The 27,686-nt window shown below is 37.4% G+C and overlaps 1 protein-coding gene across 1 annotated transcript; it reads left to right on the top strand.

Moving 5' to 3' along the window:
• Positions 1-197: 197 nt before the first annotated feature.
• sft2d1 (SFT2 domain containing 1) lies at positions 198-26,827 on the top strand. The gene is made up of 8 exons (XM_055170209.2): positions 198-375; positions 1,204-1,290; positions 3,126-3,211; positions 7,151-7,232; positions 11,032-11,067; positions 11,166-11,224; positions 18,301-18,330; positions 26,143-26,827. Exons 1-8 carry the CDS (start codon positions 310-312, stop codon positions 26,180-26,182), a joined length of 486 nt encoding a protein of 161 aa, XP_055026184.1. The 5' UTR covers positions 198-309; the 3' UTR covers positions 26,183-26,827.
• The last annotated feature ends 859 nt before the right edge of the window (positions 26,828-27,686 follow it).

Genomic DNA, 27,686 nt, shown 5'->3' with positions numbered 1-27,686 from the left:
CCAAAAACTCGCCAGCGTTCCAATCTGCGCATGCGTGTTGGACTCGCCTGCCTGCGTTTTGCTGGTGTAAAGATAAATCCCGCCTCCTCTGTCAGGATTTGCGAGAAAGCCACTTTCTTCTTTGTTATTGGTCAGCTGAAATGTCATTCATGTTGCCTGTCCAACCATAGCGATTAGAGATAAGCGTAAGGGCGGGGCTTGTAGAAACATGGGCGTCGAGCGTCAAATCGTCTGATATGTCAGTGGTTGAATTCGAGGAAGTGTCTTGAGAATTTCAACTAAACGCAAACTTTTACTGAACGTGCAACTATGGACAAGTTGCGTCGTGTATTAAGTGGTCGAGAAGAAAATGAAGAAGCGGGCCTTACATCACAGGTATACGGACAAAATTACTTTCATTTGCAGTCTTTTCCACGTCTGTCCATGACATGTTTAGTTTATGCAGTGTCGTGTAACGTTAGTCGTGAAACTTAAAGTGTTGATATTATCTTTACTTCCGTTCGACGGTTGCAAAAATATTGTGGAAATACTATACTTTGATATGTATGTAACACGGTGTGGAGTACCATAGTAATGTACCATAGTAACATGTCTAACGTCTAAAGTATTTAGTCGGTGTTTATTACGGAATATATGGTAATACAACATGTTATATATTAAAATGACAGTGTAGTATTTGCTTTAGACTGTAATGAAGTGTGTTAAAAGTGTGTGTTTATGTGCTAATTACATCTGTTAACTAATAATTTTACATGCTTCCTGAGGGAAAGGATCATGTGAGGTAAGGTCATGACCGCCGGAATGGATATTGTTTAGTTTCAGCAAGCCAATCTGTAAAATCTTGGGTTATAAACAATGTAGCCAACTTTCTTGTTGTTCTGTCCATTAAGGGGCACATCATTGAAAAAAAGTATATTTTCTGAGACAAAATAACAAATACAGTACTGCACATTGTGTTTGGACCCTAAAAATGCATGATATGGACCCTAAAAATGACATTTAAATATATGTTACTTGAAAATGAGCAAATAAGTGACTTTTTAGTTGTGCACTACTGTTTAAATAATTGATAGATATACCAATAACTTTGATTTGTGATGCAATAATAAGCATGCGTACTGTAGTTGTCATGTGACTGTTAATATGGGAAAGCCAGAACAATGGTACAGTTTATTCCTGACATCCTGTGATTCTTCTCTGTAGATTCTGGACAGCACAACTCTCGGTTTGGGCACACGGGTGAAGTGGTTTGTCATTTGTTTTGCAGCCGGGGTCGTGTGCTCAATACTTGTAAGTTTATTTTTCTATGGCTATCTACTACTGTGAACAGGCATATTCATATACTGTAGGAATACTAGTTACCTATCTCGTAAAGCAGCTTCCATCTGCCACCTCATAATGTGATGTTAGTAAAGTTATGCTGGTATCAAAAAGTTTAAAACAAGTATTTTTACATGATATAATGTATATTATTATTATTATACAGAATTTTTATAAATGACATTTACAGTGTTTTATTGGCCATGTTACAAACCTGTTTAATTATATTTGTATCATTTATTCTATAAAGTCTCGTGGTTTTTAAGCTTCCCTCCCTTTTCTGCCCAACGCCTTTAGTTGGTGGTTTGTGTTTAGCCCATGATAGAGTAATGATAACATTGTACTGATAACAGCGACATTTACTTCAGAAGAAAACACTTTTCAAGCCAAACATTGCAGAGGTTTGTTAGGTTTAAAATTATGTAGTATGAAAAATGAGTACTCTGCTATGACACCTGTGTGAACTTGTAGGGAACTGGCTGTCCTCCACTAAAATACACTTTTGGCATCAGAAAATAAAGTTATTTTTCTTAAAAGTTAAGGGAAATTTGTTTGCAGGTGCCACCTGTTTTAATGATTTGATATATAATGCATGCCTTTTTGAAGCATGGCTTAATTATCCAAATACTTGAGAGCACTTTATATGGGTCATTCCACTGAATCGGTGCCATTTGCATGTTATAACTCGTCAAAAGTGAAGTTGATATTTTTATTTTTAAACACTAAATTTAATAACAAACATGTTTTACTTGAGTATTGGTCAATCTCAGGTAACTAGTTTATTTTTTAACATGGTTTGTTAATGGAGGATGGAGGCATTTTGGTAACAGTTTTTAGCATAGATTTAGCAAATACATGAAACATAGCTGCATTAAATATGTGCTTATAGCATAAATGCACAGCAAATTCTAGTGATTTACCAAAATGTTTTATTTTAAAATAATCCGATAACATTAAAGAAATAATATAGGTAAAAGGACTGAACATTAAGATTGACATTCACAGTCATAGCATCAATATCATAAAATATACAGAAAAGAAAATGAGAAAAGTGACTTTTGATCTTCACATGACCTTCAGAAGATCCAGATGATGTCACGTCCTCTTGAAAATGTGACTTGCGGGAGGGGGGAATATGTTGTGTAACAGGACTGAGTGAAATCCTTGGGACATGACTAAAATGTGCATTTATCTAAAATATTATGACTTTTCAATGGTAAAAAAATATTTAAAGCAAAGATGGGAAATGAAATCACACAAAAAATGCAAAAAATATTTATATTTAAAGGTAAAGTATAGAGATAGAGAGCAAGGACATATAAACAATGCTATTTTTCAGTGTTCTGTGTAGTTTTTAATGTTTAAAAAAATTTAGTTAAAATTTGGTGTTAGATTAACATGCAGGACACTTTGCTTGATAATAAAATGTATTTTAGTGTTAGTTTTCTTACATTTTTATACATATAATGACCTGGGGACAGAAATGGGACCGATTCGGTGGGATGACCCATATATCTCCAACATTGTTCTTGGTGGGCACCTGTCCTGCAGATTTCAGTTCCAACCCCAGTAAAACACACCTGAATCTGTTCATTAAGTTGTTCAAGGCTACCTAAAAATTAGAAGTAGGTGTGTTGGAGTATTTTTGAACAAAAATATGCAGGACAGATGCCCTCCAGGAACAACGTTGGAGACCCATTGTATATATTTTAAGTAGTTTTTCAACACCACTAGGTGGCAGTCGTGTTTCACAAGATGATGTTAAAACGTTTGTATATTGACTGATGTATTGTCTTCTGATATAGGGAACAGCACTTCTCTTCCTGCCCAAAGCTGGCCCAAAGTTATTTGCTGTATTCTACACTATAGGAAACATTGCAGCACTTTCAAGGTAAGTGTAGTTACATCCAGGCACTTCTCCTGAATGTCTCACATTATGTAAAATCAAAGGCCCTTAGGGATGTTATGTTTGCAACACCTCCGGGCATTCATTTTTGTAATGTAAGACTAAAGTCCTATCTACTTGATTTGACAACAGATACAGTATCTCTAAAGGTGCTAAAATCACAATGAAACAACATATTTTTGACCAACAAAACACCTTTTTTGATGTTACTACAGCTACTGTGCATGCACACGGGCTGGCAAGCGCCTCGCATGACTATGCATGACTCAGCTTGAGAGGGAAGACTAACATCTTTAAAATCGGTCGCTAACTTTTACAATAAAACATGTTAAACGTGACATCAACTGTACCATAAATTCTGATTCTTACGCTTAAATTGGGTCTTCCTAAGACAGACGAATGTCTTTAGCTGCAGGCTAATAATCACTTTGTAAGTTTCTGTTCAACGCTCGTTATTCTAGAGATAACTAACAGTCCATATCATTCTTTCCTGATCAGCTCAATGACCTAATAATCCCTTTAAGGACTTTTTTCTTAATTTATTGAGAAAGCCGTTCTGTGTAATACAGTTATTTTTGTTTGATCATCATTAAGAAAAAAACTTCATTTTAATCATACTAAATGGTATTTAGATGAAAATACAGAAAGTTTTCTGTGAGGGGCGATTTAGGGATTAGGTTAGGGGGTAGAATATTGAGATTGTGCAGTATAAAAACAATTGCATCTATGTAAAGTCCCCATAAACATAGAAACACAATGTGTGTAAAATGTTTTTGAATGTTTGCATCTGACATCGCATCTAACATTTTTTAGATACATTTATTAGATAAAAACATACCTCCTGAAACATCAAATCGTACTTATGTAACCCGAATCATGGTTTTCACACATGATCATCATTTTCAGTTGTCGCATTGAAATACTTATAGACAATAATGTCTATCCCTAAATAGGAAAAAAATATATATATAAAAAAGCCTGACTGGATTTGAAACTGTTTGTTGGTTTAGTAAGTTTCATAATATTTTGCTTTGCTAATGCATGGAAAAAGAATATAGCACAGCATGTTCAGTGTTCATCTCTGCCTTATCTGCTATTAAAAATGTTCATTTAGCGCCAATTGACGTGTCACTGTCCTTTCATTGGTTTGTTCTTGGACTCTTGCAGTGTTTTTGGGTTGCCATGGGGCAGGATGTTCTGTTCCCAAAGATTCAAACAGGTCTGTCTAGTTCTCTGAAATAACTATCAGGCAGAATAGTTTAATAATTCATATGATATTTTAAGTGGACAATTGTGTCTTGTTTTATAATCAGTGTTTTGTTAGATTTTGTTAGGTACTTTTGTTTGGTGACAGTTGTCAACTTATGTTACAAAACATGTAGCACTTTAAAGAGACCGGGTCTTATTGTGTGATCTGACCCTAGTTACTGGTTCAGAATGGACAATAGCCAGAGTTTATCAAGGTTGGGTGAATCCTGCTCTTCATTCTCCACACCTAGGATGTCGTCATGTGGCTGTGGTGTGGCTTTAAATCAACTATTCAAAATATTTTAAAAGTAAATATGTAGTGCTGCAACTATTTAGGAAACCAAATTAATCCATTTTCAATCTGGTGATTCTAGATGTATGCATCCAGTTTAAACTTAGTGGTTACTTAGTGTGTTTCTTGACCTGCACATTTGAATTCAAGATGCTGGTACTTCAAATAACCAGACTTATTTAAACCGATTAAATGGGAAAAATTATGTTATATGAAGGATTATAATACAGTTATATTAGAGAGTACAAATATGGTAAATCAATCCTAGCAATATTTCTAATGCAAAATGTCATTTATTATTTTTCTTTTAATTTTGGAGTGAAATACGCAGACTTTTCACGCACTGTGTACCTGAAATTTCTGAAAACATGACAACGGTGCCTCACTTTAGTCTTACGGTTGGCTTTTTCACATCGTGACGCAGGTACCAGGAAGAAGGCCGGTTAGTAACCAGGGCACTGAGGCGGAAAAGGGGCCAAGAGGAATTTTTCTGCCATTCTCCCAGACTGCATCTCCGCATATCGGAGGACTGCTTTTCTTTTTAAAACGCATACGCCTGTGGGAAATCATTAAACTGAGCCATTCGGCCACCGACGTAAAGATTCAATGAGGTTTTATTAGTAACCAGACTCTGTCCTTAATGACAGAGCTGTCCCGACAGAGTTAAGTCAGAGTTATGCCGAGGAGAAGTGTGCTGTCCGGGTTACCTGAGTAAAGCACACACAACATTAGTTCTGGTCATGGATGTGGTTTAAAAACTCACCGGCAGGACATATTAGCTGGTGGTTTCCGGAAGCCTTTCTAAAGTGACCCAGTTTGAAATGAGGATACAGATCATGAGGTTTATTTACAGCTATGCATGTGAAGTTTGGTTGATTTACAGGTCAAGATCTGGACAGACATTTTTAAGGGTGAATCTCTTGAAAATATATCTTTGGGAACGTTTCTAAAAATTTATTTTGCATAAGGAAAAGTAAAAGATGAGCATTGGGAAGAAAATGTGCTGGATTGTCATGAAAATAATGCAAAAATGGTGAGGAGTGGGGTTGTGTGAGACTGAATGTGGGTGATATTTATATTTTAACTAGGTTTAGTTAAAACCCTTTATTTCTCTGTAGAACATCGAACCTTGCTTGAAATGTCAGAAAATTGCCGTCCTGTCTGCCTGAGGGTTATGGGGATGGGTATGACATCATCATTACCTCGTGCATTAGTCTTTGTGTGATCTGGTTAGGGTTGCTTGGGTAATGCAAGGCCGATGGGTTCATCCCTGTGGGATCTTAGCTCCTTTCATCTAATCTCAATGAGTCTGCATTAAGTCTGCATTATTGTGCTTCTCATCTTATTTTGCTGATGTCTCAAAGCATAAATTAATAAGAAATGTATATCGATTTATAAATTATGCTAATTGGACCTTTGATATGTCATCCAGTCACTCAAATTAAAATCAATAAGATTATGGGGTTTTTTGCAATTCCTTTTAAAAATAAGGATATTTTAAAACTGCAACACCTGCTAATCTGAGCAGTAAAGGAATTGTCATGTTTTTGATGGTTTGTCCAATAATCAACATTGTGGTCATTATTTTTACACTTAAAGATCCCTTGACAGAAATGCAATATAATAGTGGTGTATGAGGACCAAAATTGATATTTTTATCACTTCAATATATATAATGTGGCTCTTGCATGGGATTTTTCATGTACTGAAATGTTTCAGTTTAAATTATGTTATAGACCATTTTACAGCTCACGTGATCAAATAGACTGCGGGCGCATTTAGGCAACAGAATTGGTGTTATTCCTATTGGTTCTAACGTGTTAGCAACTCAGAAAGTTTATTAAAACGGTTTCCCAGCATCACAATGTCTGGTTGTTGCGTTTGGTTGTACTAATATAATATACTGATATACGTATATATGTATCTGGCAACTTTATTTTTGACCATCTGCTAATGTTTTCTATCCACTCCACTATAGTACATGAATCTGGTAGCTGTGTTGCTTCACTGCTGATTCTTGCCATACTTCCGTTGCCTAAATGCACGCGCATACGCTGCCACGTCATCATTTGTGTACAAACAGTAAATAGGTCTAAAGTGCTTGCAAAAAATATTGTTGTGTTATTTTATATTATATTATTTTAAATATATCATAAAAGATCCACTTTTCATTGTACACATTTTGTTAAATATCGAAAAAATATAGAAAATAATTTATATTTAAATCTATCTTAATACAATTGGTGCTTTGACATCTAGTACACAAGTCTACCAAACATATTTCTTTTCAATTGTATAACTTGTTAGTGTGCTTAGTTAGCATGATCTGTCTTATAGATAGATTCATGGCCTGTGATTTCACCTTTATCTTTGTCACTCTACAGCACCTGTTTTCTGATGGGACCCCTTAAACAACTGAAGCGGATGTTTGAGCCCACCAGACTCTTAGCCACCATTATGGTGCTGGTAAGAGAGCGCATCTACCTCACCCTCCTGTATTAGCACTGGCACGTCATTTGAAAAAAACTGTTTAACCTCGAAGTATCATTCGGCTCATCTCTGTTATTTAGGGTTCACCAATATGTGATTTTTAGTAGCTGAGGTTGATGTCTATAGAGCAGCAGTGTGGCCAATATATTTAGATGTATACAAAGCAATCATAATCTTATGTGTATGTATATGTATATGTACATGTACATGTAAATGTTTTTATATGTGTACAGTCTCAGTACATAGCCAGGTGTTTATTTGGCCTTGGCAATATATCGAATTCTCATAGTATCTTATGGTTTTGCCATGTCTTTAAGTCCTGTAAACATAGACTGGTGTTAGACCAAACAGGATGGTTGATTGTGTAATGTTTGGCATCATTTTAAATTTTAAGTACATATTGGGTGAATTCCAATCATCGCTAGGCCATATTCCCTTCGAAGATCAGAACTCTTGATGTGTAACCTCTAAAGGGAGTTGCGCAATTGTGTCTTGGCGAATAAAGCACCGAAAAACAGGGTAATTTTCTCTTTATCTGGACTGGAGTGACGGTTTATGCAACATCCCCTTCCCGAAGTGCCCTCTAAGGGTGCAAACATGGCGTTTGGAGTTTGGCCATTATATGTTTAGTTTTAGCATTTCAATGAGAACTCAGGCCTCATTTGCTGCCATTTATGTTATAAACTGCAAGGGGTGGATCACACACAACGAGTTTATGGCCGTGGTAGATGCATTTTTTAAAATGGTTTTCTATAGGCTGTGAGCTTTACGCACACTGTTTATTCGCGCCGAGTGCATCGCGTTTTGGCTGCCTCCTGCGTCATGCGCTTTTGCAGGAGTGCTCTTAGCGGAAAACCACCTGACATAATTCATTTGTCCAATTGAATGTGGGGAAAGGCGGGGCTTTTGTTGTGGTGACAGAGGTTTACAGTTGCTTGTAACAACTGGAGACTGCAGTCACTCACTGTCTCCTGCGTGTACACCTCTCACCCTTGTACATTGAGCTCTTGTACATTCGTAGCAAACACAATTTCTATAGTTGATACAATTGTTGCCTAGCAACATAAAAAGCTAAAAAGCTGCTGTTTTAAAGTGACCAAAAAAGACAGTGCCTTGCGTTTCCAAGTGTGATCAGCCCCTTACTCAGCATATTATCAGCTTCACTGCTCTTAAGGTATCTCATGGCAATTGAAGACACCTTTTGTAATCCCAAATCTATTGACTCTTTTCCAATTCCATTGCATAGTACCCCACGGTTTGGGACGGGTCGGCTGGCTTTAGGGGGCTTTTCCACTGGGTGCAGTACGTAGTACCTGATACTTTTTTAGTATCACCTCAGTTGGGGTTCGGAGTGAGCTGAGCTGATACTAAAACATGACATGAAAACACTGTAGATCACTGATTGGAATGAGAGAATCGTCACCACTCACCAGCATTATCGCTAAATGCAAGATTAGCTTTACCTTCATCCGAGCACTGTCGAGCAAGCCTGTTGTCATCTGTGCTTTGTTGTAAGTTCCCAAACTCCCTTTTAGCGATGAAAAACATCCACAGGTTGAGAATCTGGAACACCATACCAGTGTTTTCCTGGTTTGTGGCAGCACATTCGTGACTCGAAAATGTTCACTTAAATGAGGCTCAGCGAAGCGCATCGACTGATGCCACGGGTGTTTGTACAGAAACTGTCATGTGAGACATAGGTAGTGATAAATGCGATGTTCAAACATCTATTTGTGGTGGTCAATTTCATTTTTGTGGCGGACTGAGAAATAAATGAATGTATAGGAACGACGCTCTCACATATATGATGTCACAGCAGTAGGCAGCTCAAATGTAACGACATGCCTATAATCCCTCCCACACAAAGGGCCCTATTTTAACGATCTGAAATGCAAGTGCGAAGCGCGAAGCGCAAGTGACTTTGTGGGCGGATCTTGGGCGCTGTTGCTATTTTCCCGGCGGGAGAAATAAGTCTTGCGCCGGGCGCAAATCAATAAGGGGTTGGTCTGAAGTAGGTTCATTATTCATAGGTGTGGTTTAGGCGTAACCTCAAATAAACCAATCAGAACGCTATCCAACATTCCCTTTAAACGCAAGGGCGCAAGTTCCATGGCGGGTTGCTATTATTATGACAGATTTACCAGGCGCAAGCCAGGAGCGGTTCACAGCCGAGGAGACCGACGTTCTTGTAAGAGCAGTCAAAGACAGAGAAGTTGTTTTGTATGGGGATGGGAGAAACCCGCCCAAAATCAGCGTCGGTTAAACAGGCGTGAGAGGAAATAGCCGCAATATTCTCATCAGCTGCGCCGAGCCCACTAGGCTCTCCTGATTTTGCCAAGTGGTTGATGTCCTCAGGGCAACATTATGTTGACCCTGGGACAACATTTCAATCAACCAATCAGTTTTCAGAAATAAGTTTACAGTTTGTTTTAAGTTTAAGTTTACAACAAGGATTAGCTGTTTCTAGACCGTTGTTTTTCACTTATCATGTCCCTCTGATTTTAGGGTTTGGTTATGGTTAGGGTTTGGATTTGGGGTAGGTTTAGGTTTTATTTAGAAAAATGTTGTCCTTGGGTCAGCACGATGTGTTGCCCTGAGGACATCAACCACTTGGCAAAATCAGTTCGAGCCCCAAGCACTACAATGATGTCAGGAGACGGGGGGATCCCAAGCTTGCCAGCATAAATCGGGCACGCCGGGCACACAGGAGGACATCGCTGCGTCCACCCTCACCGTTGAAAGGGTTTGGGGGCTTTGAAATCGGAAACAAGAAACGCAAGCAAGGTCCAACCCCAAAGTACACTTACAAATCAAGTTCACATACATGAAGGTTTCTTATGAAAACATTTTAATTATTATTTAGATAAAATAAACGTAATACAGCCACACAACAAACTTATGAAAATATTTTAATCGTTATTTGCATGATAATTGTTTAACGCTGCCACACAAAATAAATAAAAACTATCACCACAATGCTCATCACAATGATTTCCCTTATCTCATGTATTAATATTTTTTATTGTAACAATTTATGATTGAATGATTTCCCTTAGGCCTATCTTATATTTTTTATTGTAACAATTTATGATTTGCAAAAATAACTGTTGCATCTGTGTAGATTAGATAAGCAATGCGCGTTGTGCACGCTATACATTATGGTAAAGCATGCGCCCTTAAAATAGCATAATGAACCACGCGCAACGCGCCACTGACTTTAGACTAGTTTTTGTTAGTAGCGCAATTGTTTTTTGAAACTGCAAAATAGCATAAGAGATGGTTTGCGCCGGAGCACGCCTCCTTTTTTGCGCTGAACCGCCCAGGGAGCGCAAGTTCATTCCCTAGTTTGCCGACGTGCGTCTTTGGAGGGAAAAACCCGCTGTGCACCGGTCCAAAATACTAAATGATACATGCGTCACTGACAAAGTCAATTGCGCTGGGTGCAAGATAGGGCCCGAAGTGTTACTAAACTCGATGGAAAAGCTAACTGAGCTAAGTGAAGTGAGCTGACCCGACCTAACCTGTGGGGTACTATGCAATGGAAAAGCGCCATATGAGGTTTTAAAGCACTGCTTTAGTAATCTAGAGAAATCACAGCAGCTCTCTATATGACTTCCTCTTTCATTCAGTTTCTGTTCTGTATCTGTTCAGGAAATTAATATATTATATTCAGACAGTCAAAATGAAAATATTAAGTGAATTAAATGGTATATATTCTAAATGCCTTGTGGGTATTCGATAACTGTTGCTTATTCTGTGTGTTGTTTTTCTCCAGCTGTTTCTTGTGTTGACGTTATGTGCAGTCTTTTGGGTAAGATTTCTACAACAATCATTAATGCTGATTTTTGTTAACAATTTTATTTTAGAATGTACATCAATCTTATTTTGTTTCTCTTTGTGTCCTTTCAGTGGAATAAAAAGGGTCTGGCGATATTCTTCTGCATTTTGCAGTTTTTGTCCATGACATGGTAGGTGAAGAACATCTTTTAAACATCGTTGAAGCAAACCTTTTAACTACAGGTGACTTTCTCATCATTAGCCCAAATAGTTCAGGGCATATCACATCATGACAGCACCGGTCTCATTTTATTTAGAACACACGTTGATTTTGTACAGTACAATTATAAACTGTTTCCTGTTAAGCCTGATGTATAGTTTGTTTTTTACTTGCACATTCGAACACTTAGCCCTGCAAAGCATAGTTCATTTGGCTCGAACACGTACACAGACGTTTGACAAATGCGCATTGGGACAAATTGCGATACCTCTCCTGACCTACATACTACAACGCGTGGTTACAAAAATCTGATTGTGCATGTACAATATATGCGTATTATTCTGGTGCCAAAATTTGCATCATGTGCGCTGTATGTTGACCCTAGCGTACACATACAAACTTAACTATATTTGAAGAGTTTCGTTGCAAAACGAGATAAATCCATTTTTTTTTTGTTTATTATTATGTTATCATGTTATTATTTTGTTTTATGGTGCTACTTAGCTGTATTTTTTAAGTTATGAAGGTTTAAATCAAAACAAACCAACTGCAGTTGCATTGAAATTAATTGGAATGCACAACCAAAAAACTAGATTTCTGAACAATAAAAAAAACGGTGGTTATCTCGTTTTGCAACGAAACTCTTTATTTTCAGCTTTCTGAACATGTTAAAGTTGCAATCCGTAACTTAAACTCATCTTAGACTTTGAGATTTGTAACTTTGCAGATCTTTAACATGTACTAACACACACTTACATGAAAAGGAAAATAGGGGTGCTTTTTACATTTTTTTCAAACTAATATTTCCCATGAAAACCAACCCGACCACTTATATTATAAATCATTATTATAAGCTTGCCGTGAATCTGGGTTAAGGTAAGAAGACCGTTTTGAATAAAGATTTTTATGTGCTCAATAATTGATTTTAGTTTTTTTTTAAATAAAATCTAGACTGATTTAACTTCACCGCCATGTTTAAATCGAAAGCAAGGCTCTGTGGGAAGAAAACTGGAAGTATGGGTAAACGACAATGCATGCTTGAGCTACAAATGTGATTAATGATCTTAGTATGGCTGAAGTGGCTAATCTCTCCATATCTATCAAGTATTTTTGACGGTTAAAGCTGCCATCTTCAGCATGCTATTACATATTAGTGGTTTGAGATCAAGCGGTGATGCTACCCACAGACACGCTGGTCGCTGGAGAACATTTATTTATTTTGGCCAAAAATGGGAACTGGCAAAATATAAATCAATTAGTGATTGTTGATAAAGTTGACAGTCTTTTAAACAGGGTTTTCACCCTATAGTGTGCTTACTGCCACCAACAGATTATCAATACTATTTCAATGTAGACCTTATGTTTCAGCTGACGCCTCAGTGAGATGTTGCCACGCAGTAAAAACTCATGCCCGGGGTCAGTCATGAAAATCGAATGAAATCTAAAGATCATATCAAGAACCCTTTTGTCTTTAAGTAAACCAGCTTTAAGGATTTTTACTTCTGTGTTTCATCCCACTGCTTTTGATTTGGATTTTTTATTACTTCACTGGAGCACAATGTAAAAACACAAACAAAAGCAGTACTAAACACTGAAGTATGTGTCCATCATACATTGTAAGGTTGACGCATGCTTGTTTACCTATAGACTTCACGTCACTCCTGCACCCCACCTGCCATTGACTATAAAAACACAAGCCACAAAGGTTAACATGTCATTCTGCTTAAAGAAAATAATATCCGGCAACATAAAGCCAAAGTTTTTGCGTGACGTTAAAATAATTAACATTTATTTTGAAGCTGCCAATAATCTAAAAAAACAGATAACTAGACAATCAGTTGACCTGGTAGTTTTTGTTTACAATTTTTGGGTAAATTATTAAAACATTAAAGTGCATTTGAATATTAAGATGGAATGGAACAAAATAATTTTAAACAGGGAGAAAATAACCTTCCTATAGACCAGGGGTCTCCAACACGTCGCTCGCGAGCTACTGGTAGCTCGTCTCTTAATTGCAGGTAGCTCGCTTGTGGGTTTATTTATTTTCTGTGGTTTTTATGACGCATTTGGATGTCTGGTTAGTGTTACAAGCGCCTGTGGTAGTAAAGACTGGGTGCGTGTTTGATCGCGTTGAGCGGTATAGACCGGCGTATCATATGACATCAGTAATTTAACATGTATGATTAAAAAACAAATAGATAAGTCCGCGCACCGGCGCCGCTGCAACCTGCCGATTCGCGCAACGCTTTGAAGCCCGCGCGCGGCTACTGGCCGATCCGCCCAATGCTGTGAAGCCCGCGCCACGGGAACCGGACGATCCGCGCAACGCTGTTAAGCCTGACACACCTCGAGTCGAGGCACTATAGTTAAAAAGGATGCCGTGGTTTTCGGATTCACTTTTGATAAAACGAAAATACAGTCGTCATCACAAGTTCAATGGGTTATCATCTCATACTTAAACATCAAATGTCAAGAGATAGCCTACCAAGAGAGCCATACGAGCATTATATCTTGACTGAGAACAGGTGAGAGTACGACATGACACAGCTATGGTTAATCGCTAAAATGATAGCAAAAGACTTAAAGCTGCTTAATATTATGAAGCTTGTGCTTTGACTGGACGTGTTTAAAAGCATGCTGATGATGCGCATCCACAACAGGAGTTAAACTTTCTGTCCAGTACATAGTTTAAGTCTTGCATTTTGTGCAGATGCACGTTGTATAATACATTTATGTTGTATTAAGGCTTAATATTATGTAAAGCGCATCAGTCTGTTTTTTATAACCCTTTAGTTTCACTTCATCACCCATCTTTTCCTGTTAGAGGTTTCTGTTAAAAAAAACATTTATTTCATTAATAATCTAGTATGGGTTCATTTTTCTGTCATAGTTTCTTCAAAATTAAGTTTTATTTGAGTGTTTTTAATAAAAATATTTTCATTTTCAAAATGACGCCCTTTTCACTGCCCCGCCCTCAGTTAATCCAGTACTCGTTTTTCATACCTATGGATTAATCGAAATGAAAAAATGACATACATGCACATCCCTATTATTATGAATCCAAAAGCAGTAAATATTCTGTGTATGTTTGGATCATCTTTCAAAATCTGATCTTTAATAAATTATTTTTTTATTCAAAACGTGTTTTTTTTGAAGAATCCTACCCATATCTTAGAGGTGATAAAAAAAGTATAAATAAAGACAACATGAAAGTTTTTTGTTGTTGTCTAAAAAGGTTCTTTCATTTGATGGACCGTATGTTTATGTTTAAAGAAAAGCATTTTCTGGAAGGTATTAAAATTTTGTGGGGAAAAAAATGCTGGCACTGGCTGGCAACTTTTAAAAAAAATGCTGGCGGGGATAGAGTTCAAATCACAGTGAGTTAATAGACAGGTGTCTATTAACTCACTAATATACGTGACACAAGTAGCTCTCGACCACTTTTATTTTTTAGAAAGTAGCTCTCCAGTGAAAAAAGGTTGGAGACCCCTGGTATAGACGGTTTCATCGGACGCACGTGATACACGTCTGGATCCGAACCTTACTTCCGGTTTCGTTTTTTTAATGGTCTGACTAGTTGCTAAACTGATCGCTTGAACATATGCCTTGTCAAAATAACAAATGTTTTGGTTTCTTAGGTAATCTATGCGTTGTTTTTTTGCTTGTTATATAAATAAACTACGTTTAAAGAACTTAGTTGTTATTTTTTCTTAGCGGAGTTACGTGCAGATCGCGACAGCCGCTTGTTTATGTTGTTACTGCTGAAACGGTCTATATCATCTGATAGCCATCTTATTGTCTTTAAATACATAAAAATGCTTCACACAAGTTTCATATAAAGATTTACAGTATCCTTCAGTATCAGCATGTGTGTGTGCGCGCGCGCGCGCGTGTGTGTGTGTGTGTGTGTGTGTGTGTGTGTGTGTGTGTGTGTGTGTGTGTGTGTGTGTGTGTGTGTGTGTGTGTGTGTGTGTGTGTGTGTGTGTGTGTCATAAAGCTTATAGCTAAAGTAGCTAAATCCCTCAAGAAGCTAAATACTGTCCTGAACAGTTAAGTAGTGATGTGTGGTGTTGTGCATCTTTCTAAAACCTGCTACCTGCTACAACAGTTCTACTGGTATAGGTTGATCACTAGGTTAATTAAAGTTTGCATGCAGTTTGCCATCAGTGTCTAGTAGAAATGCAATTTTCTTGGCCAATTCCGATTTCTAATTTTTCTGTAGGTGTGACGTGCCAATACTGATTTTTGCCTATTCTGATTTTCTTTCTAATAACTATAATTGACAGCATATAGGCTACAAACAAAAATCCACTTTTCTTTAATAAAAAACTTTATTTTTGTCATAAAAGAAACCATTAAACTTTGCACTTATACCCAAACTGCATTAAATTACATGATCTTTTATTTGAACAGATTAAAACTCTTGTTAGATGTCCAAATATCAGTTGGACAGCTGTGGTTATAAGCATATTTCCTAGTTAGTATGACATGTATGTTGATCATGCTTATGAGCAAAATAAACAAGCAACATGCAGTGCATTCAATATCTGTCATTCTAAATACTGTATATACAAAGTCCATTTTATGTCTTTTAGTTTGTAAACAGAAATAAAGCAATGTTTTTGAAAACAGTGCATGTGCGCAGAGCTACGAACTTTAAGACCACAAGGAATCCCTGAGATGAGTGACGTACCGTAGAAGGACACTTCTTGAAATTAAGTTAAACTAAAACATGACAAAAAAGAAGTCTTTAGATGCAATGTACATTATTTACAGCAATAATCTGACATTAAATCGATCTGAACATCAGCAACCTTATTATTGAACCAACATGGTTCGAACGACGGATGTGCGACAAAGTTACTATGTTTTTGGGTTTCTCCAACTATGCATCATACTATGGTGGTTCAGCAGCCAGTTATTCCGTTTTTTGGGAAATGCACCCCTGAGCAGAATCCTGCACATGAGTGGGTGAACTGGTGGAACAATATCAACATGTCATTTGCGGATGCGGGGCAGGAATCAGTATAGGCATGTACAGACTGAACAGGTGGTTTGGGTCACAGTCTTTATGTAAAAGTTTTCTTTATGTGCAGTCATATATAAATTAGGGCCGGGACTCGATTAAAAAAATGAATCTAATTAATTAGAGGCTTTGTAATTAATTAATCGAAATTAATCACATTTTAATCACTTATAAATATTTGATCTGAGAACATTGAGAAGTTATTTTTTCACATGGATTTTTAGTATACCATGAATAATGACTGAATACATAAGCTTAAGCAACAAAATATTGTTTATTTTTGTTCAACCAAGTCGTTGTACTCTGAGTCGGGCTAACGTCCACGCTAGCTGCTATATGTTTTGCATTGAGATGATACTTGAGGCTCAATGTGCTGCGGTGATATGTGAATTCCTTGTTGCATAGCTTACACACAACCACGCTCTTATCGACGCTTCCATCCGTTCGTTTTTTATAAAAAAAATTCCCATCCACCGGGCCAACCAAAGCGATCTCATCAGCTTCTTCGTTCATGTTCACTGTGGTTTGTTGTTGTCTGAAGTCATGAACGCTAGTTGGTGCTCCAGTATAATCGGTCCGCCGAAACTCATCCAATGAGAAATGTTCCGCGGTGCAAAAATAAGTGTGATTAAAATGCGTTAAAAATTTTTAAGTCCCGACCCTAATATAAATCAAAAGAATTGTAATATTTACTCAGTTTCTTCACATTTTGAGTTGCATACGTGTTATAAGAGGTAGAAAGAGCATTCACATCCCAGAATGAAAGTAACTGCAGGGCTCCAGACTGCCACCAAATGGTGGCATTTTGCCACCAAAATTTGAGAGTGTGCCACTGAATGTGCGACCAGTAAATTTGATCTTTTTTGTGATGTGACACTGAATTTGAAAACAGCACATTGTTCTTTCTGCATCTATCATTAAAGTATTTATTACTTATACAGTGGAAATTAGTAGAAATGTGAATATTTGGTTAGCATGTTGATTTATGGTGTGTGCCCCTAAATTTTCTGGTTGCGCCCCTAAAATTTTCAGTTGGGGCAACTGTGCTCCTAGTGAAAAAAGTTAGTCTGGAGCCCTGAACTGTGAGAGGTAGAGATAGGCAGTATTACCGTGTCACTAATGCAGCTAAACAGAAGTGGGCAGTAAAACTAATCTGATCCTCTAAGTGTGTCCTGACCCCTTCACATGGCCATGAGCAGAGCACAGGTGCAGAACCAGGTGGACTGAGCTCCAAGACAAGACAAAAGACCAATGTTTTACGTGTTTGTGGAGTGGCTTTTATTAGCTCCGCTTTATTGGTGCAAAAGTATTTATATGCATTCCACACACACACATTTTATCTCACCGAGTTAGAAAACGTTAGTAATAACAAATCTTTGCATTTTGAAAGTTTATAAAGCATATATTATGAAAGATAGACAGAGAGGCTGCCCAGTTTTACTTGCATCAGTGGGTCAGATTTTATTGGCCATGTAATTGCTGTCAGTTTCACCATCGGGACATTCTTTTCTTCAACACTATGTGGTGTGTGTTACAGACCACCAACAGTCTTAATCGTACAACCATCACTCTAGCAACCACATGAATGAAGCTTGTATGAAGGGGATACTGGGAAATTTGAATTCCTTGACACCAATCAGATGCATCATTGATGCCAGACATTTCCAGGAAACGTTTGGGTTTCTCAGAAAGCACTTGTGTTTGACAAATCCTGTATGAGTTTTTCGTTTTGTCTTTTAAACCCATATAAGGTTTAATGTGTTAATGAAATCAGAATAAATCATCGCCCACTTTAAAAATGATTTTCAATATGGTTGTTTGGGATAACCATGCATACACACATGTTTTGTCATTATATCTGTTTTTCTCTTTGTATTGATCATCATTTTACTGTTATTTTAAAGAAAACTGAATTACTGTGAATTTATTAGAATTTCATTTTCTGCTTTAAAAAAGATTATTGTTAAGCATTTAATATGACATTAGGCATTAACACTGTGTATGTGTTTGTGTGTCTTTAGGTACAGCATCTCCTACATTCCATATGCACGGTAAGTACAGAGAACATAATATGTACATCATCTCACCTACATGTGTTTCATGTGTTATTTTATCTTTCTAGTGAGCAAGTACAGTTTTTAGTAATGTTTATAATAATAAACACCAATGAATTAAAGAGGACGATTGCCAACAAGGATTTGAGCTGGTCACTATTGCCATTTAACAAAGCAGCCTTGCAGATCTCTTACAATAGGCAATATTTGTATTTATGTAAATGCACAATTGCACAAGTTTCATCGCTTGCCAAGGAAAAAACACCCTACCTGTAGACCAGTGTTAAGGGCTTTTCACATTATAACTTTAACGATAACTATATTAGCGGCAACACCACCGAACGATAACAATAACTTTATGCTAATTGCTCACGAGGCGCAGTACTCGTGCAAATTATTTACCTTCAATGTCACTACTATGATTGCGTATTTATTTTAATAAAACATTTGTAATTGTCATTATTTGTATAAATATACTGTTCTTGTTGCATTTACACAGTGGGTATAACCAGCAGATTTTTTCAACACACTGCATTTGCGTATCTCTAAACAGTGAATAGTTTGTGTAATCTAATATCTTACCATTTCGTATTGTTAGTGTAGTAGAATAAAACATTATAAAGTCAATTTCACTGCAACTGCACACCTGGTATGTTACCTTTATGTTATAGACCTCATCAATGAGCTTCTTCACAGTGTCAGTCATTTCAAATGCGCATGCACTTGAGATTCAAGTTGATTCGATTTGCTGTCATTGGTTTACCGTTCATCAATTGGAAAAGATCGCCAAGCAAGTGATCTCAGTGATATCGTTCCTTGTATCTTTATCTACATCTAGTGTGTTGTCCTTAACACATCTCTCTGTTATTTTTGGAACACACTTTGTGTTGTTTTAACACATCTTGTGTTGTCCCTTCTATTTATTTGAACTCAAAATCAACACGAAATGACACATAATGTGTTAAATAGGATAACACATAACAATGTGTTAAAATTCACACATCCTTTCTTAGAGTCTATGGCAACAAAAGCAGAAACCAAGAATAACCCGGACCATGACATCAGTGACAAGCGACCCTATGTAGAGGGGCCAAATGTTTTTAAAAATACAAATTCTTTGGTTTTAAACATTGTTAAAAACATTTAGGGTAATGCAAGTACACTTCGTAAAATCGTATATATTGTGGGTTTAATTTATCAAGTAGTGTTGCATATTTGGTCATAGATTTTAGGCAACATCTGCTGAAAAGTAAAAAAAACACATGGCCACTCCCGTGCATTTATATATTATTTATGCTTATGAATAATATATGCAAATGTACTGCATAACCACTCCACTTTGTTTTAATGCTAGAGTTACAGTAGTTTAGCTTAATATGGCCTAATAATAATAATTTATTACGTATGTATGTATGAATGTAAAATGCTCTAAAGTTAACTGTCAGCTGACTGACTATTTTAACCCCAAACAATCCCATTATTACAAAGTTTGTCTCCAAATGGCAGCGTGTCAGACTGTGACACGTCTATCTTTAAGTCAATGTTTGTAAGGTAGGATTGTGTTGTGTACACAGGGTGAGCTGAATTACCAGAATGAAAACATGTTGTTATTTACTCATGACCCTACGTCTGTTGGCCTTCACCATATGGCCCTAATCCCCTACTGGAGCGCACTAGTGTCATACAAACGGCTCTGTGTTTTGCGGTCACCATGCACCTCAGCTTAAGCAGTTTACGGTCTTTTATATAATACCTTAAAACATAAACATCAGATCAGGTTCTTTCTTTGAAGAATAGTGATCTTGATGGTGTGTTGTATATTTGTTAACTGAGCTGATAATAATAGCAATTGAATTTTGTCTGATGTTAGACCTAAACTGTCTGAGGTCAGGAGCAGAGGAATACTCATCCCGGTTCTCATCCTAATGTTGTTACAATCCTGTGTGGTTTTCTTCTGTTGAACACACAAAGATAGGTTTTTGAAAATATTGTTTAAAAACGAGAAGTGTTACTAAGATCAAACAATCACCAAGGTTTGAAACGGCGTTAAGAGGGTCCCAGCAATAACTACATTTTTTATGTAAAACACTTTACGTTGTACTGGGTGGCAGCCAAGATTAAGTCAAATGGATAAGAAGGAGTTTCTGTAATCTCATGGTGCATGAGCCATGGTAGAGGCGGCAAAACGCGCTAACATTTGGACGCTTTAACATTTGAGTTCACTCGCTTCATTCGCGCATGAAAGCCGCGTGTGAAATTCTAGTCATTCGAGACATTCACGCAGAAATTCGCATCATGGGAGGGGCTTCTGAGACTCCGCCACTCCTCTCGCTTTTTGTAATCACGTCACTACAACAGCAAGGTCCTGATTGGTTAATGCAGCGCGGAAATCCGCCGAAGTTCAGATTTTTCAACTCGCTTGTTTCCTGCTGCAACCCTCAATTCGTGCGGAAAGCACCACCCGTGCACGTTCCGCGCCATTCGCGCCACGCTTACTGCGCCGCAGGATGCCTAATCACGTCTTTGCATTGACTTAACATGTAAAGCACTCGGGCTTGCCACATCTAACGCGTCTGATGTAATGCTGCGTTTACACCAACCGCCTTTGAGGCGTCAAAATCACGTCTACCGCGCCTAGTTTGCCGCTTGAACAGTGTGAATGCGAATTTGCCTCTGACACGCATCAAATACTTTTTCCGCGCGTCTAGAGCATAGTAGACAAAATCTGTCTCTTGTGGGAGGGGCAAGCGCTATGCGGTTGTCTGTTTTCAAGATGGCTGATGTTGATTGTGCATTTATCGAGTTACCGGTTTGTATTTAGTCACCTTACTATAGGGGGAAAATAAACGGTGCGGGTCGATAAACTTCACGTGACTCAAAAGTGAAATGTGTATTTACAACTTACCAGGTTGCCCAATGTCCTCACTGACACTCTTCCAAGCGAGGTCCTTTTTATTCCTGTCTCATCTATAGAAATAAGAACTTGTGTCGTATAGCTCCTGGTGACTGCTTACGGACAATATCAAGCGTTCCTTCATGTTGAATGAGTGACTCCGGGCGGGGCTGCCGCCACAGCAGCAAGCAGGCTCCTAATTTGTTAACGCGGTGCAAAAATCCGCCAAAGTTCAAATTTGCGTCAAACGCAAGCACCATTCGCACGTACAGTGCCAGACGCTTAATTCGTGCCATTCGCGTGAACTAGACACGTGAATTGGGCGGAATTGCTACCGATTCTACCGTGCCAAACGCCTTAGCCGGCAAGCGAGACCTCCAGATGCGCGTCAATGCGTCTTCACATTGACCTAACATTAAAATCACTCGTAGTCACTCAATCCTATGTTCATCACGTGTCTTGTCAAAATAAGTGCCTGCTGCAAACGCGTCTAAAGGGTTTATGATAAAAGAGACGCTCGCGTTTGCCAGATACTCGCATAGTCTCATGCGTAATTAGAGTTTACTGTTAAGTGAGTGTCTTGCATGTATTTTGTGAACGTCACTTTTATCATAAATGGTTTTGACGCGTGTGCAACAGGCACTTATTTGACAAAACACGTGATGCACATGATTCACATGACGCATTTTGAAAACACAAGCAACATGCGAAACTCCGAACACATATTTTGAATTTTTGCCCCTCGGAAGAGCAGTCATGAGCTGCCAATGTGTACACGTACAAATTTTTTATCGAGTCAGGGTTTCCTCAGATGGATCCAGATTACAGAAAATAAACGTGTAAGTTTTCTTATTATCAGCTATTTCTCTTTGAAGAAACAAACCAGGCGTGTGCATTTATTTTCTGATCTGATCATAAACTTGCACTGTTTTATGAAGCTGGCGATCGATCTTGGTTTCAGCAGAGATAGTGAAGAGCTCCCTGATCTCTGCATTATTCCAGTTTGCACACATTTCTCGTCTTGAATGTTGAATGTCTGTATTTTAAACCCCCGTGTCAAAGAGCTGAATAGTAACTTGTTGCGATGACACAACTCTTCACTACGACACGCCCCTAAAGGCATTATTTCTGCCATTTGTTCACACCTTACACATTTCTGGGGACGACTCCATGTTTACAAAGAGGAAAAAGATTGGATTAACAAAATGATGAGATTGGGAAGCACAGGCTTTGTATGTGGCCTTAAAGAATGGTGATGGTGCGCTGTATATTTGTTAACTGAGCTGATAATGGTAACAATTGAATTTTGTCTGCTTCTGACCTTTTACGTGTAACATCAGAGGAATAGTTTGGCCATTTACTCATCCTAATGTTGTTACAATCCTGTATGGTTTTCTTTCTTCTCTCTGACACAAAAAGAAAAAGATTGTATGGAGATAAGGAGCGTTAATGAAATCAAGGATTGAAACGACAATGAAGAGGGTCCCCAAAAATAACAAAAATGATCTTATTATGCAAATTATTTAAAACCTTACCATGTTGGTTTCAGTCAAGTCAAAATGCACAAGTAGATTCAGAGGAAGACTGTAATCTGAGACTATAATTTGTCCTGTGACAGACAGACTATAATTAAATTCAAAGAAAGATGTAATGCGAGCATTAATATTATTAAATCTCTTTACTCAAAGGGTGGCCCTCACCCCAGTTTGATCTAAATCTTTGAATAGGAAAAAATACACATGCTAACACATCTTCCTCTTCAACCAAAGGTGCTTGTGCATGTTTCTGATACCAGTCACACCATCCCCCATCCTGACACAGATTCTCCTTCAGGAACCTCTTGGAAAGGGAAACAAATGATTCCTGATTCCCTCTGTATTCCACCTGCTGCTTTTCTTTCATCTGTAGACCAAACCTTTCACCCATCTCTCTATTTATCTTCGGATGATTCATCTTTAGATAATTGTTTCATTGTTGACTGTTTACCTAAAATAACCCACACCCTTCAACAAGCTCAGTAATGTTGTTGTTATGTCGCTTAAAGCCTGCGTTAGGGCTCTTTTCACTGTTTTTATTGGATTAGCGAGAGCAGCCATCACGTCATGAGCTGTTTATCACAACAGCCTCGGTTTTTAACATCAAGATGTGAGCAGGTGCTTTTAATTATGCTTTATACAGGCCGTGTCATTTGAGTAGTTTTGTGATTTTTCCTCATCTTCTGACTTTTGAGTATTCAAAAGACAGAGATGTTTTCATAGTTTCCCTTCATTAGCAAAAAGACATTAGAGTTGGACGATTCGTCTCTTACACAGGGGCAAATGTTGTTCATCTGATTGAAAAATAAATGCATTATTATGAAATTATGAAGATCATTAAAACATAAAATAATATTGACACACATTGATATGAGGATAAAGCTGGTAAACAATAACGTAACATTTGTTTTTTTAGTAATCCCATAACATCTCTGCATTTGCATTAGCCCATAATTTGTTTTTCAATCTGTTGTCATTTACGGTGTGGCTTATTCAGCTGTTTTTAAGAAAATCCAATCCACCCTCTGTGAAGCCAGGGCATCGGTTGCTCCCATATTTCATCAGAAAGCAGAAGGAGTTAATCATCATTTATTTATGTGCTGTATGTGCAGTGCTTTTAAGCTTAACGCCAAACTCCTCATCTGATTACGGCCGACATGTGGGCGAGCCTAATGCAGGAGGGACGCGTAACGTCTGCAGACGTTCTGCATTTTTCTCTTTCTATCTTTACTCTCGCCGATTCTCTGTTACTCTCGCTTTTAACCTGGACCGCTTTTACGCCTCCTCCACTTCCTGTGAATTTTGAGCGTGACAAAGTCTGCATAGCAACACATTTAGAGAGGTGACAGAAACAGAAGAGAGAGGAAAGGGGCGGAGGCTGAGGCGGGAGGCACCGTGACCTTGTTCCACTGTTGCCTTGGAGACCGTGATGGTTACCTCATCCCTTCGATCCGTACTAGGGATGGGGATATAGTAAAAAATTATATCCTGATATTTTTCTGTCTTTTGATGATATTCAGGCACTGTCAGCATTTAAGTATTTGCAGTGGATTGGCTTAAACGGTTGGTGTTTAATACTGTAATAATCTAAATAATCAAGACACTGTTTTTTATTTTATTTATTTATGTTTATTTATATCTACTTATATTACAAGACAGTGATAAACTACAATTCTCCAAATAAAAAAATCATGGGTTTTCAACCCAGCATCAGATCAAAAAGGGACAATCCCAACCCGTTGGGTTGTAATTTAACCTGTGCTTGGTTGTTTAACACATTTTTGGGTCAAATATAAACGTTCTGGGTTTATTTAACCCATTTTTGAGCCAATGCCCAGCATTTTTAGAGTGTACATACATATCTTATATTATTTATCTTTGCTAGAATTTAAAAAAAAATCATCACAGCCCATTTTACTTCTGACTAATTAATGAGCAAAACCAGATAATCAGTTTAAAGGATTAGTCAATTTCAAGATAGTTTACTCACCACCATGTCGTCCGGGGTGTTGATGTCTTTCTTTGTTCAGTCGAGGGGAAGTTGTGTTTTTTGAGGAAGGCGTTCCGGGATTTTTCTCATTTTGGTGGGCTTTAGTGGAGCCCAACACTTGACACGTAACAGTTTTTTTCAACGGAGTTTCAAGGGACTCTAAACGATCCCAAACGAGGCGTAAGGGTCTTGTCTAGTGTAACGATTTTCATTTTTGAAAAAAAAAATGCACTTTTAAACTTCAACTTATCGTCTTCCTCCGGTCATGTGACGCCCGGATGAGGTCACGGATGAGTTATGCGAAACTCTGCCCCAGTGTTTACAAGTGTGGAGAAAGAGGACCGTTCCGACGTTGTTGTATGTGGAATGATACTTATTCATGTCTTTGTGTCAGTTTATTGTTAAAAATGGTCCACAAATGTGGGTTTCATATATGTAACACGTGACCTTTCTACGTCACTACGCATTTACGTGAGGTCACGCTACCGCTTTTCAGGACCGGAGATAGACAAAAAAGTGAATTTTTTTTCTTGTCAAAAATGACAATCGTTTCGCTAGATAAGACCTCGTTTGGGATCGTTTAGAGTCCTTTGAAACTCTGTTGAAAAAAACTTATTGTTAAGTTAAGTGTTAAGTGTTGGGTTCCATTAAAGTCCATTAAAATGAGAAAAATCCTGGAATGTTTTCCTCAAAAAACATAATTTCTTCTCCACTGAACAAAGAAAGACATCAACAATTTGGATGACATGGTTGTGTGTAAATTATCTGGTTTTTTTTTTTTTTTTAAGAAAATGGACTAATCCTCTAAAAAAATATTTAGTGGCTCGTACAAAGGTGTTCAAATGGTCATTTACATGAATACATCATTTAATTGCCAGGAAAGGAGGTAAATTTTTTTTAAATGAAATGTTATTAAAAAAGGAAAGTAATTTAAAAAGGAGGGTTAATTACTGAATTAAAACAAACAAAATAATTTTGTTATTTATCCGATAGATTGTGCACATGACCATTAATTAACATTTTGTTTTTTTTATGTGAAACTTTGAGTGCCAGCAAATAAATATGAATATTCTGTGAATTTTCTATACCAGAAGGGGTCTGATCTAATACTCTTATCATGTTTTTCTTTCAAAGCAAAATAAAATATTCAAAAGCTCCGCCCAGCAACAAAACAGACATCTGATTCAAAACAAATCCTGTTTTTAGCAATAAAGAATCAAGTTGAATGTCAAAACAATAAACAGCATTTACAACGTGCTTTAGGATTAAATATTAATATTATTACTCTATATACCATCTGTTTCTTTAGATTTTAATATCAGTCATACATTCTGTAACCCCCACTCATCTTTATTATGAATCATAAACACTGCTTGTCTTTATCTTCACAGAGAGGCGGTTATGAAGTGCTTCACCTCCTGCTTGGGCTAAACTATCCAGTATTTCATCTGATATCCTGCTTTGAAAGAGTTAATACGTCAAATAGGACTTTTTCATTACATCTCTGTCCCTGCCACACTGTTCTTCTTGATATTTAAAATTATTTCCTATATGTCTTAAAATACTAATTTTAAATATGTTTGTGAATATTAAGAGTGCTTATGTTTTGTTATTTTTATTATTTGTGTGGAGAGGTAAAATGGTTTAAAGGGTTAATTCACCTAAACTACAACTCGTTTATCACTTACTCACTGTCACGTCATTTCAAACCTGCATGATGCTCTTTTTCTGCGTGAGGATAACTTCAAAATAGCTTTGTTATCTGTACAGTGTAAATGAAGGGGACTGAGGCGGTCTGCTTATAAATCCTTTAGATTTTGTGTTAATATGGATTTGAAACAACATGACGCTAAGTAAAATATATTTCGAGTGAACTTTTCCTTTAAACAATGCTTAATAGATGATTTACTGCCAGTTAAACAAGTGAACAAGAAATGCATTAATATTGAGTATCATGTTTATAAATGAAGTCGGGTATTATTGTTGACTTTTTGTACAGACACATTTCTACCAAAAGAAAAACATTTTCATTTGATGAAATGTTACAACACACCAAATAAATGCGATATTCCTTGAGTACTGCGTGACTTATTTGCCTGTTTCATAATTTAAAGTGTCATGCTCTTCTGGCTGATGTGTAGCCTACTGAATAATGATGTATGTCATGAGCCCAGGGCAAAAGAGACGGCTGTCTCTCGCCACACTGAATCTGAGATGATGATGATGATGAGATTCCATGCATTTTCTCTTTCAGTTCCTATTTTAAACCCTTCTGATCATCTCCCACATGAGCAGATACAGGTTGTTCCTCCAAGCATCACGTGATCTTAAAATGACCTAATAACCTAGAGCGGCTTGAGGAGCCTGTGCTTCCGTAGATGCGGTTTCCATGACAACTGTCGGAGTGCTCTGTTTCCTTGAGCATCCCTCCTCCACTGCACACTCCTGTTGTGCACAATGCTGATCATGTGACCATAATTAGCATCATGTGATAGTGGACCCCATCTCCTGAGTGGATATAAAATGATTTAGATTTAGAAAAAATGCTTGAGTCTGTATTTGATTAATGCTGATTGTCAATAGTGTTCGCTCTTTAATAACCTTAAGTGTTAAAATGAATAAATGTTTCTTATTTTGCAGTCTAAATCAGTTTTGAATATTCTGTCAGTTTATTTACCTGTATGCTATTGCACATTGTGTTTAGTTACAGCTTGTGCGAGAATGACATCATGCCTGGTGTGATATGTAAATGCAACTTGAATGAAATTTCAATCTCAGCAAGGAGAAAGATTATCAATGAATTATAACTGAAATGTCAGCACATGGCTTCTTCATGGTTAATTGATACATTGCATGAGCAAACAGCAATGTATTTTAGTTGATGTCCATTAAGTAGCAATGTTTTACACGTGCCTTAGAAAAACGAAAACAGGAC

This window comes from Misgurnus anguillicaudatus, chromosome 11, assembly GCF_027580225.2.
Source record: "Misgurnus anguillicaudatus chromosome 11, ASM2758022v2, whole genome shotgun sequence".
Lineage (NCBI taxonomy): Eukaryota > Metazoa > Chordata > Actinopteri > Cypriniformes > Cobitidae > Misgurnus > Misgurnus anguillicaudatus.
This window is presented reverse-complemented; position numbering and strand designations above follow the sequence as displayed.